The sequence below is a fragment of the Lissotriton helveticus genome, chromosome 7 (assembly GCF_964261635.1).
Source record: "Lissotriton helveticus chromosome 7, aLisHel1.1, whole genome shotgun sequence".
In the NCBI taxonomy this organism is placed as follows: domain Eukaryota; kingdom Metazoa; phylum Chordata; class Amphibia; order Caudata; family Salamandridae; genus Lissotriton; species Lissotriton helveticus.
In genome coordinates, this window is record NC_136068.1 from 794,926,165 (window position 1) to 794,939,525 (window position 13,361).

Below are 13,361 nucleotides of genomic sequence, written 5' to 3' on the forward strand. Positions count from 1 at the left end.
ATATGGGGCGGTAGTTTTTAAGTTCAAATGGGTCTGCTGTGGGTTTCTTCAGGAGGGCGCTAACTTCGGCATGTTTCCAGCTTTCTGGGAAGGTAGCAGAGTCGAAGGAGCAGTTGATGACATCACGGAGATGGGGTGCGATGATGGAGTCTGCTTTGTTGAAGATGTGGTGGGGACATGGGTCGGTTGGCGAGCCAGAGTGAATGGAATTCATGAGGCGGATGGTGTCTACAGTGGTGATTGGGTTCCAGGTGCTGAGGTTGTTAGAGGGCGGTTTAGGGTCAGAAGGGGGTGGAGAGGATTGTTTGTTGGAACTGTTTTCGAAGCTGTTATGTATGTCGGCGATTTTGTTGTAGAAGAAGGAGGATAATGAGTCGCAGAGGTCTTGGGAGGGAGTGATGTCGTTTGAGGCTGCGGTGGGGTTGGTGAATTCTTTGACAATGTTGAATAGTTCCTTGCTGTTATATGCGTTGTTGTCGAGTCGATTCTTGAAAGCTGATTTCTAGGTGGATTGAATCAGCTGGTGGTGTTTGCGGGTGGCTGTCTTGAAGGTGGTCATGTTGTCAGTGGTTGGGTTTTTTCTCCATGTTTTCTCGAGAGTACGGCATAGCTTTTTGGATTTCTTAAGGTCATCGTTAAACCAGGGGGCGTTTTTGCTGTCTTGTTTGGTGATAAGGTTTTTCAAGGGTGCTAATTCATCAGCCCTGTGAGTGATCCATTGTTTGAATTCGATGGCAGCTTGGTTTGGGTCCGATGGGGGGGCGGGTGGGTTTTGGTTGAGCGATGTGAGGAGTTGGTCGGTGATGATTTTGTTCCATTTTCTTCGGGGAATAGGTTGTGGGGGGTTGTGGCTCGAGGTGGTTTTGTAGCTGAAGTGGACGCATCTGTGGTCCGTCCAGTGGAGAGCTGTGGTGCGGTCGAAGCAGATGCGTTTGCTCGAGGTGAAGATTGGGTCGAGCGTGTGTCCGGCTACATGGGTGGGGGTGTCAACAAGTTGTTTGAGGCCGAGATTGGCCAGGTTGTCCAGAAGGGTGGTGGTGTTGCTGTCGTTTTTCTTTTCCAGGTGGAAGTTGAGGTCTCCTAGTAGAATGAAGTTCTCAGAGGCGAGGGCATGTGGGCTTATGAAGTCAGTGATGTCTTCGCTGAATTGTTTACGGGTTCCTGGAGGTCTGCAGATGAGGGAGCCTCTGAGTGTGGTCCTAGGGTCGGTGTGGATCTGGAAGTGAAGGTGTTCGGCGTTTGCAAGGTTGTCTTCGGAGCTGGTCGTGATTTTGATGGAGTTCTTATGGACAATGGCGATTCCTCCTCCAGTTTGAACGGTGCGGTCTTTTCGGATGATCTTGTAATTGTTCGGGATGGCTATGGCGATGTCGGGTGTTGATGATGCATTCATCCATGTTTCAGTGAGGAAGGCGACGTCCGGTGAAGTAGTGTCGAGTAGATCCCAGAGTTCGGTGGCGTGTCTGTGGATCGAGCGGGTGTTAAGCAGGATACACTTCAGTTGGTTGGAGTCGGAGTTGTGTTTAGGGTTGGTGAATGTGGTATGGGTCTTGATGCTGGTAAATTTGCAGGAGCGGCAGGCGAAGGGACCGTGGGTACGTCCTGGGATATCTTCGTAGCATTGAGATGTGCGTCCGGTGTTCAGGGCTAGGAGGGTGGCGGCGTCATACGTTCTGCGGGATGTGTGAGGTTTGCGGGGGCCAGGGGGTCTGGCGCTGGGCGCGGTCCAGGAGCGGACGGGCGTAGACGGGCTTACCTTTGGCACACCTTCGGCGCGCATGGGGCGGGACCGCTGCGCGTGAACGCTGCGCGTCAGCTGTTCTGATATAAGTGGATAGTGGAGGGGCGGAGCGAGGGAGGGTCAGCTGGGAGGCGGGAGCGGGGTGGAGCTACGGGCTGGGACGAGGCACAATCACCAAATGGCGGCAGCAGAGCAAAAGTGACACCAGGGTGAGTTTCTTTAAGTAAACAGGCTAAATGTGGGCAGAAGCACCGTCACATTGGGGCGAAAGCTCCTCTTGCCACTCACTGCACACCAGCTGATAAGCGCTACAGAAGTGGATGTGCACGAGTAAGCAGCAGACCTTGAGACCCTCCGGGTGAGTAGTGCGCTATACAAATGCTCTGATTGATTGATTGATTGATTGATTGATACAAATCAGGCACAAAATTAAACTGCAGGCATGTAAAGCGCTACGCTGCAAATAAACAGAGAAGCAAGGCGCTACGATTCCAGCAGCAGATAGGCAAAGAAGCAAGGCGCTACGATACCAGCTGTAGAGGGAGCGCAGGGAGCGACCTATACTGCCAGAGTCAGGGCGGTCCGTTGCACCCCTGAAATTGATCTGTGAACATATGTTGCACACACACATGCCCTAAGGTCATTTTTCAAAGTTTTTGCTATTTACCATGAAGTTCAACTTCATGGTAATTTGCTACTCCTATTAGCGAAATCGTAATTTAGAGATTCCTTAAATTGTGATTTTTGCATTTGGAATGATACATCCCAAATGCAAAAATACCGGTCGCAAATGGGCAGATTCTGAGAATCTGCCTGTTTGCGACCAGTTTTTCCTTTGATGCATGTGCCTGTGAATTGCATATAGCTGGATTCAGACTGAGTTGGCATGGTGTGCAAAATAACAAGTGATTGTGGTGCGGCCTTAGTAATTACCAGTGACTAACATTTATATAAGCATTCCATCCATCAATTTTTATATACTTTAGTATATCACCCTAACCCGGACTATGCTACCACTCAAGTTATGGATTTTCATGAACTGTTTTGAAACTATGATTGAATAAACAAGATGTTTGAAGTATGCAATTGGTTGACCCCATGTTGCATGGGAAAATTTGAAAGATCAAGTACTTTCATATGAAATTTTTTATGCAATTTGAATTAATACATTTTTGGTTTAACATTTGTTTGACACTAATTTGAGTGCACTTAGGTTGGACGCGTTCTGTCTAAGACTGTCAGTCCTAGTTTTTGCACTTCAAAAATACTAATAATAATAATAAACACATGGTTACACTTGGTCAGTGTGTCCCTGCGCTGCGGTGCAAAAACCTGCCTCGAACACCACACCCTAACCTAACCCGGCGAGACTATCCCAAGGGGAAGAGATACGTTTTCAGATTTTTCCAGAGATAACTTCTAAGCCCTCCACTGTGGAGGCTCACAGGGAGCTTGTTCCATTGCTGTGCAGCCAAAAAGCGAAAACAGCGGCCGCCCATCCTAGCTCTCTTAATGGCAGGGACCCACACCTGGCACGTCCCCAATGATCTCAGTTGGCGTGTTGAGGAGTAGAGCGTGAGTAAATCAAACAAATAGGATGGACACATCCCCTAAATGACACGATGGCAGATGCACAGTGCCGTGAACAGAACTCTCTCCCTTATCGGCAGCCAGTTCAGGAAAGCCAACGCCATCTTCAAAGAGGCCCTCCTTGGGAGCATAAGAACCAGCCTAGCAGCCGGGTTCTGTATGACTTGGAGTCTTTGCATGCATTTACCCGTGGCACCCAGATACAGTATATTACTATAATCAAGGCGCGATGTTACCAGGGTATGCACCATGGTCTTTCTGGCTGCAGTGGGCAGCATATCCAGGGTTTTCCACAGGCCCCTCAGGACTCTGAAACAGGCCCCTGCTACCCCCCTGGTATGACACTCGAAGGAGAGCTTCGTGTCCAGCCAAACCCCCAAGTTCTTTGCCCGATAGCAAGGCATAGGGGTGGGCCCCAGACACTGGGGCCACCTTGCCGATGACCACACTGACGGGGCATCTCCCCACCACAAGCACCTCGGTCTTACTGCCATTCAATTTCAGGCAGTTATTAGCCATCCATGATCTTGCATGCATGCCATGAAATTGGAGTCGGCAGTATCCTGTGCCTGTGTCAGGGAGACCATCGACAAAGGACACAACCCTGATCCCAAAACCATCTGCAATCTCCGATAAAGGTGTTACATAGAGATTGAACAGGGTCAGGCTCAGGGTTGATCCCTGCGGCACTCCCTGTTTCAACTTGATGACCTAAGAGTAGTGAGAGCCCTGGCTCACCTGAAAACTGCGCTCGGACAAAAAGGATTTCATCCAGCTCAGTGCACTCCCTGACATCCCTCCTTTCCTCAGACACTGCAGCATAGTATGGTGAGCAACCGTGTCAAAGGCGGCACTTAAATCCAACAGGATTAAGGTAGCCGTCTGTCCCTCGTCCACGTATTTCCTAATGGTTTTAGTGGCGAGTAAGAGGGCTGCTTCCGTTGAGTGGAGTGCCCGAAACCCAGACTGCGTGGGATGCAGAAGATTGTATTTCCCAATATGCCCAGTAAGTTGCATATTTACCACCTTCTCCGCAACCGTTGAGAAGTAAGGGAGTAGAGAGAGTGGGCGTAGATCATCAAGTTGATCTGGGCTAATGTGTAGTTTCTTGGGTAGCGGAAGGACTACTGCTTCCTTCCATCTACATGGCACTGTCCCAGTCATAAAAGATAATTCTAATAGGTGTCTGATGCGTGGCTCAAGAGTTACAATACTCCCTCTAAGCACTTTAGGGGAGGCATGGTCTCTTGGTGAGCCCGAATTTACACTCATACTGATTTTCGTTAACAGCTCTGGAGGGGAAACGATAAATCTGTCAATACATTCCATCTCTAGAATGTTTCCTGCTTCCTCAGGGATCTCGTGGCCGACTCGAGCAGAGTCCGGGAAGGTGGAGTAAATTTTCTCCACCTTATCTTCAAAGAAATCCGCCACACGAATGCATGATTCCTCTGAGCCAGTTGCTGGCACTTCCGTTGTTGCTAGGGATGATATTTCTTTGTAGCCCCAAAACAACTCCCTTGCCGAATTCTCCGCCGCCCCAATTCTTTCCTGGTAATATGAGGCCTTTGCCCTTCTAATGAGCCCATCAGGGAGACTTTATACTTCCTCCCAACCTGGTCTTAAAAGTCTTTCCTTCACCGCCTTTCTAAACGTTTACAGTCTGCTTTAGCAGTTCTCAAGGCGGTGTTATACCAGGGAAGACATTTTGTACTCTCCCTGGCATTTGATGTGTCCAGGGAGCTGTGCTATCCAGTACCTCCGTAATGCGACTGTCCAAGTTTTCGCATGCGCTTTTGACATCTATGCCCCCGGGCATCCCACCCTGAGAGAGAGCACTGTCAAACTCCTCCTGAGAGAAGCCAGCCCACTTCCGGCATGCTGTTTCCCACTTCAACTTCCTCAAAGTGGCATTTTCAGAATTGCAATTTAAAATCCGACTTCACAATAAGTTAGGATTTAAAATGTTAATTCCTGAAACACCAAACTTGAAGGGGCTATCTCTTTCTATTTGAAAATTCAAATTATAAAATGTAATATGTCAACTTCAATGTTAGCCCATGGGAGAGAAAGGCCTTGCGGTAGTGACAAAACTAATTTGAGGATCATGGGATGCCAAAATCTGGAACATCACCTTCTGTGCAATAAAACATCCTGAGGATTACTGGTCAGGAAGGTGCTTTTAATGAGAAGAATCCACCCACCTAATGACACATATAGTAAACTAATGGGTGGTGTGAGGGGGCAAAAGCACGTAAACTGTTCTGATGACAGATGCGGCGTCCTGCGTCAAGTTGTGTCATGATGCATTGGATCCAATGAGGAGCTGCGAGGGCTGTGATGTGCGGTCTACATCGAATTGCATTGCACTACATTGGTTCCAATATGGAGCTGTGAGGGCTGTGATGAGAGGTTTGCATTGAGTTGCATCACACTGTATTGGCTCCTATGAGGATCTGGGAGGGCTGCTTGAGGTTGCGTTTTGCTGTGTCGTTCTGATGAGGACCACAACTCGTCTGGCAGAACACCTTTGTCCCTACTTCCAAGGGTTAAGAACTGGGGAGTCACCACTTGGAGGTTTAGAACTCACAACAGAGTCCAGGTGCAGGGATCAAGGCTGTTGAAGCATGTTGTGTCCCTGTAGCTCAAAACATGAAGCCAGCCATCTAGCCCTTGGAGTCACTCTGTTGGTCCTGGGTTCAAGGTACAGTTCCATTCCTTTTTCAGTTAGCAAGGCAGCAGAACAGTCCATCTTACAGGAAAGGCAACAGGGCAGCAAAGAAACAGAGCAGCAGGGCAGTCCTTATTTCAGCAGAGCAGTCCTTCTCCCGAGTCTTCCATAGGTCCAGAAGTGATCTGAAGAGTTATCTAAGAGTCCACTACTTACAGCTCGAGCCCACTTTACAGTGGGAGAAGCTTCTGTCTGGGGGCACAATAGGCTAGAGTGAAGTCCTTTGTGTGTGAGTTTGGCCAGTGCCTTTGAATTGCAAGTGTGGTAGGTGGCAGCGCTGCCCCCATTCAGCCAGGATGGTGTATCATGACAACACCCGGACCCTCTATTCTGATACTGTCTGGGAGGAATACACAAAGGCCAACTGTCAACTATACTTAGTCAGATGACCCAGGAACATGGTGATCCAGCGATCTGGGACTAATACATTTCTACAGTCAAGGCCCAAATTCATTACCCAACAAGTCCCTTCACGCTGGGTGAGTGAAATACCAAACATACCAAAATCTAATTGATATCATCGTCTCAGCATACAATTTGTAGAGGTGCAATCTTTATTTATATTGACAGGATTTGGCAATCTAATACCTGATTCTATTATACTTGTAAATCAAGAATGAACACCTCTAATAAATACAAACTCATTTGTATATTTATAATGCTTTATCTAAATAATGTGAAATGCTCATCAATACCAAATACAGTATGAATCATAGACCATCACAAGAAACTAAAATAGAGAAATAACAATAGATCGAGTGTCAATAACTGTACATAAACAAGTGGAAAGGCAAAGAGACAAAAGGTTCAGAGACAAAATATATTTGCAAATGATTATGCAAATTCAGTTTTCTGTCTATACTGACCCAATAGGAAATAGCAAAACCACTCTCTGGCCATGAGAGCAGTAAGGACACTCAAGAGGATTTGAAGAGGCAAAGACTAAATCAGGAATCAGCAGACAGGAACAGACAACTCAAGAATAGGAGACAGCAACATGGGCCTCTCCTCACGCAGGTATGCAACATGCAACACCTAACCCCTCCCACCGGGAACCTCAATTATACCCTAAAACCCGTAAGACTAACCCACAATTGTGTCACGATAGACAATTTCTCCTCATTCGATTGGTTAGGGAAGGGGTTGTACTGTCACACCACTATCGTCATTTCACTTTAGCTCAGGGACTTCATTGTTGGTTTATTCATCCTATCAACTTCCAGCCCAGGAAATATAAATTTGAACCGCTGTCATAATACACATTTCCTCCATCCCGTGCATGTAACGATTTACGTGCCACGTTTGTCCATTTGCACCACTTTCGAAGGTAGTGTTCCTTCTCTTGATGATTATTGTGTTTCTTCATGCAAACTCTTGGCAGGCACATAAAACCTGTGAAGGACAATTGTCTTCCACCTTTCCCTTCTCGCTCAGAATTAAACCAGATATCTTTCATTCATTAACCCAAACGTTTCCAGCAGAGCAGAAAACCATACTTCTATGGAAACAAACAGTGATTATTAATCACTTATAATGCTTTCCATTACGCACCCACCCTGTGTTGCATCTACCCATGCTCAACCCGAGTTAATATTATTTTCCAAGCAGGCATTAATAAAATGCATCAAAGCAGCATTAGTCATTTTACTTTCCATTAGTCAAAAGCATTTGTGGCTTACTACAGTGCTTTTAGTTTGCACTTGTGCAGTAGCATTTTCCCGTCATTTTAGGCTATACGTTTTTCACAGCACACGGTTACTAGGTGTTTCTGAGGGTTCAATTCAAGCAGGTTTCATTTCGCGAAAACCCTGCTCCATCAATGGTTAGGACAAGAAAATGCCAATGGTCTACGGGTCATATGTATCAAGCAAAATTGCGATCGCAAATGCTGAAATTCGCAGAATTTCGGTGTTTGCAATCACAATTTTGCTTTGTGGTATGTATGAGGCAAATCTGCGTTCAAAATAAGGAATCGCAAAATTTGCGATTCCTTATTTTGCAATTGCATTTAAATAATCACAAAATTTGCAATTCCTTAAATGCAATGTAAGAAGCACCAAAAAAGTGCAATTTGGTCTTAAGGAATTGCAAATTACCACCAATTTCAAGTTGGTGGTAATTTGCGATTTCTTTGTAAAATGCACTTTTTTGCTTTTTTCAAAGTGCAATGTGAAGCACATACATGCCCTTAGGGCATGTATGTGTGCCACACATGAACCCACGCTTATTTTAAAGGGTGCAACAGGGTGTCCTTTTGACACCCTTGCACCCTTGAAATTGCATTCTCAATTTGCGATAGGCTAATTGCTAACCGCAAATTGAGAATGTCTTCCCATTCATTCCAATGGGCCTCTAGGCCCATAGGAATGAATGGATAGGTATTCCTTAATTGCTAATCGCAAATTGAGAATGTCTTCCCATTCATTCCAATGGGCCTCTAGGCCCAAAGAATGAATTGGGAGGTATTCCTTAATTGCGAATCGCAATTTGAGATTTGCAATTAAGGAATATGTAGGATTTGCTAAATTTATTGCAAATCCAACATACATAGCATTTTGCGATTCTCAAATAGCGATTCGCAAAAAATCGCTATTTGAGAATCGCAAATACGGATTTTGATACATATGGCCCCAAGAGTGGTATTTTCAGAACTTTTACTTGCAATCGGACTGTAGCAGAAAATATGGTTTAAAATTATAGTTACTCAGACACCTAAGAGATGATCCTACCTGCTCGCAATCAAACATTATCAGTTATTAAGTACAATTGGGAGAGGAGTTAGCCTAACGGGTAGGGCGGTCAACTTAAAATCTAGGGAACTGGGTTTGAGTCTCAGCAATGAAGTGCAACATCATGTGATTCTGAGCAAATCACTTAATCTCCCTGTGCCTAACAAAAATGAATGTGTCCCCATGTAACGCAACTGGTGCTCATGTAAAGCGCTCTGATACCTGATATCTTCGGGTCAAATTCGCACTCTATAAAACTCCAAAAGTAATAATAATAAAAAAGAAAAAGAAAGTTTTTCATCACAAGCCATGTAAAACTTAAAAGTACATATCCAATATGTTTAAATACAATACACCCTGCCCTCAGTGCTATTTAGGGCCTACCTTGGGGTGACTTTTTTTATATGTATTAAAAAGGAAGGTTTAGGCCTGGCAAATGGTTTAGTTTGCCAGATCGATATGGCAGTTTAACACTAAACACACAAGCTGCAATGGCAGACCTGAGACATGTTTTTAAAAGGCTACTTAAGTAGGTGGCTTACTGAGTTTTAAAGGCCCACCGGGAGCATTTAATTTTCAGGACCAGGGTTCATGTAGTACCATTTACTAGGGACTTACAAGTGAATTAAATGTGCCAATTAGGTTTAAGCCAATGGTACCATGTTTAAAGGAAAGATCACATGCACTTCAGCACCAGTTATCAGCAGTGCACAGAGTCCTAAAGCTCACAAAAACACATTCAACAAACAGGAAAGGTGAAGGCAAAATGTTTGGGGGAATATCAGGACAAGGATGCCAGTTCTATAACAGTGCTGTTATGGTTTATACAAGTGTTGTCAAAGCCCTGTTTCTCGTTCACATATAATCTTTTTCGTATAGTCCATGGGTGAGATTGATGTGAATGTTAACTACTGCCTTTATGAAAACGTATGGTCACAGTGCCCTCTTGTGGAATAATGAATTACAACTGTACGATCTGATTACATAGCATTATCTATGCTAATAGATTGCCACATTAAAAAGGCAACGTCCTGTTGCTCACACGTTGAACACTATACTAAAATATGCCGTGAATCAATCTAGATGGCTATTTTTAATGCTGTTAAGTCCCATAAAACATATTTATTTAGCTTGATTGTGTGGCAAAGAAAAATAAATGTTCAACGCTAGCTTGCCTACAACCTCCTTGTGGAGATTGTGCGATCGGGGCTATGAGGTATTTCTCTGAGGTGTCCATCACCAAATTGTTCTGTAAGGTCAACAACGTATTGCCAGGACAACTGGCATCAAGTGAATTAATTTTTGTCTAAAAACACAGATATTTATCGTTAAAGGACGAAGGTATGATCTTCCATAGAAAGTCACATTTGAATGATTTAATGCACAGTTGACCCTGATCGTATGGAGAGTGAGAAGAGGGTGCAATGTTATGACCTGTCAGTCCAAGGCACGGGTCGGCGCTTGTCAGACACTTGTCTTCGCTATCAGCACCATCTCGTGAAGAAATGTTTTCATTTGCAATGTTGTTGTTGTATATGGTAAGAGACAGAGAGAATTCTACAGTGTAATAAGCAAGTTAACGCGACGCATGACTCCGTAAGTACTGTGCGCTGGACAGACCTAAACAGGAATATGAAGACGGTTACAAATGACTTTGCAAAGATCTGGACATCTTGATTTATTACTGTAAAATTCTAATGTATTGATTATTCTGTAGTATCTTGCAAGCGTGGGTTCATCGTCGGCCATGAGTGAAGGAAGTTGGTGCAACAAGGTGTGGTTAGGTTTGGAAGTTTGTGAACGCACACAGGCAAAGTTGTGGGTGTTCAAAATGAAATCAGCGATTTCTACTCTGGATTGGAAAGATACTCAAGGCAAGTGCTAAATGAATCTCCTCTTCCAGGACGGCAAGGGGAACGGATCACCTCCAGTTGGTAGGGACGTAGGAGAAAGACTTCCTCTACAGGAAAAATGTTTTCCCAACATAGAAAAAAGGAAATAAAAAAAATGTGTTTGCACAGATGGCTCCATTGCCCCTGTGTGTACTTATATAATATTGTGCACAGGGGTAAAAAGTTCCAGTGGGAGATGTTACATGACATTCTCGCCACAATGCCTGAAAATCCTATGCCTTGTGCAGGTTTTCAAGAATACTAGTAGGAATTATTGTGAATTCCCAAACGTAGTAATTCTGTCCTGTAGGTGTTCATTTACACTTACTCAGAAGTGTACATTACTCAGAGAGTAAATTACCATTGTGAATCAGGTCCTGAATGTTTAAAAAATGTACGAAACCATAATTAAGCGGACTGTGGCAGTTGGATCATCAGCTTGTTTTGGACGGAAAAACTCTGCTCCATTTTTTCCAATTGGGTGAAATCGTTGGCCTAAATGTATGGGTTTTGGCGTAGGGCAGTGCAGAAAGTCACCTTTCTGCCCTGTCCTACGTCAAAGTGTCATTTCCCCAGGCGCTGGTGCCGTTTTGGCAGCCTAGTGCCAATTCAGGCCCCCTTGCTCCATGGTGCAAGGGTGCCTGTGTTGTCGGAAGGATTGTTTTTGTGCAGAAAAGGGCACCTTCCTGAACAAAAACAATCCTGGGAGTTGTTTTCCTCTTTCTATGTGTGCTGTAGAATGCAGCACAGATGGAAAGAGGAACAAAACTAGAAGAAATAAAGTTATTTTTCTCCCTGGGGAGGCGTAAGGTTTTGGCGCATCCACAGGTTTACACAGGAATCTGCGGAAGACTCAAAATCCATGGGTGTTGCATGGGAACACCCATCAAAACACCCATGTAATGCCTCCCTAGTGCAGAGTAAGGCTCCCTAGTGCAGATGTGCGCTGCCTTGCCTTATTACATATTTACGAGGCCGTTCGAAGCCACGCAAAGTGGCTTTGCGTGACCTCATAAATCTGATTTTGTAGTTGGTGCCAACAGAGTGTTACAAAAAGTGTCCCTTAATTTCATGAGCTTCCATTTCTCTCTAGGTCAATAGTTTTTCTCCAAAATAGCTTGTCACAAATGTTAAGAGTGTAGAAGGTTTTTGGGAGTTGAGAAGAATGCTAAGCATACAATTGAGACATCAGTATTAAAGCTTGGTTACTCTTCTAAAATCACTTTCAGTGATCCATGATACTGAAAAGAAAATGACAAAGTGTCTGATTAGAAAGCATTTATGAATATAGGAAGTAGGACAACAGAAGTACTCTGGTCCGTACTCTTATGCACCTTTGTGAACATGCCCCAGAATCACACCTCCCTATTATTAAATATGCATAAAGGTCACAATCCTTTCTATTTGTACAAATTGTATACACCTATTCACCAACTATTCATATTTCTTTCCAATTTCAGATGTTTTGGGGCCCATACACTAGGACAAGTAAGAGTGAGTAAAACACTAGTACACAAGTAATACTTTATAAACAAATGTCTTTATGACTAGGGAACTGTGATTTCTATTAATTTATTTTCAGATCTCTGATGATATTCACATTATCTGCTGAAAGGTATATTTCACGGCTATCAGGCTGTGGAATTATGCTAGAAAGTAAAGACAGTCAGTAGTGTGAAAGAGAGAAAAGGTTAATGTTTGATTTCTTAAAACAAGGGTGTTAGCACCATACTTGAAAGCAAATATGATGAACCCCAGGATTACCAGTCTTACTTCTCACCTTTTTGAGGCATGTCACAAATAATCCTGTGATTCCTATTGTGTTAACTGGTACTATATGTTTTTGTTTCAGCAAGGAACAAGTGGCTGCCCTCTGATCCGCAGATTATCTCAGAAGGATTGTACGCCATTGCAGTGGTACTGAGCTTCTCACGCATTGCTTACATTCTGCCAGCCAATGAAAGCTTTGGTCCCCTCCAAATTTCTTTGGGGCGAACTGTGAAGGACATCTTTAAGTTCATGGTCATCTTCATCATGGTGTTTGTTGCCTTCATGATTGGGATGTTTAACCTCTACTCTTACTACCTTGGTGCAAAATACAACCCAGCTTTTACAACGTGAGTATATCATTGGAAAACTACAGGGTTGCCATGGGGAGGTCACAGAGTCACTGTGTACATTTGATAAATCATTTGACTTTATAGGCAATTGTAGGCATATTATGTTAAATAATAAGTATACATGGGACCTTTATAAATTGATTTAATAAATATAATACATTGTGATCTCTTTGCATATCTACTACTTATTTGTACTTACTGTGCTTGCAAAGTGCCATCATTTTGATATACTTACTGAGGTGAGGCCTCAAACGTTACCATTAAATTGCTGAATGCTCACTGTGGAAGCAAATAGAATGTAAACCAAACTATTATTACTGTATGTAAGAAACTGCACTTTGGTTGGCAGTTATCCACCTCAATGAATACATTCAAATCTTGTCAAGGTTAACTCTCAAAGTCAATAAATTAACCTGAGCTCAATCCCTTAGTAGCTAGAGCAGAGAATGGACAGATTTCATTTAGGGCGATGCATAAAGTATCTATGCAGTACCCAAACAGTACTAAAGTCAGAACACCAACCAATGAAAATCTCAAACTGCGTTAGATAATAATAAT

General features: G+C 43.9%; 1 protein-coding gene across 1 annotated transcript in view; it reads left to right on the top strand.

The window, feature by feature from the left end:
* The window catches only part of TRPC7 (transient receptor potential cation channel subfamily C member 7), a 1,084,504-nt gene that overhangs the window by 738,312 nt on the left and 332,831 nt on the right, over positions 1 to 13,361 (top strand). The window contains exon 6 of the mRNA XM_078653219.1: positions 12,536 to 12,800. Within this exon, the coding sequence (XP_078509345.1) occupies positions 12,536 to 12,800 (265 nt within the window). The remainder of the gene's footprint in view (positions 1 to 12,535; positions 12,801 to 13,361) is intronic.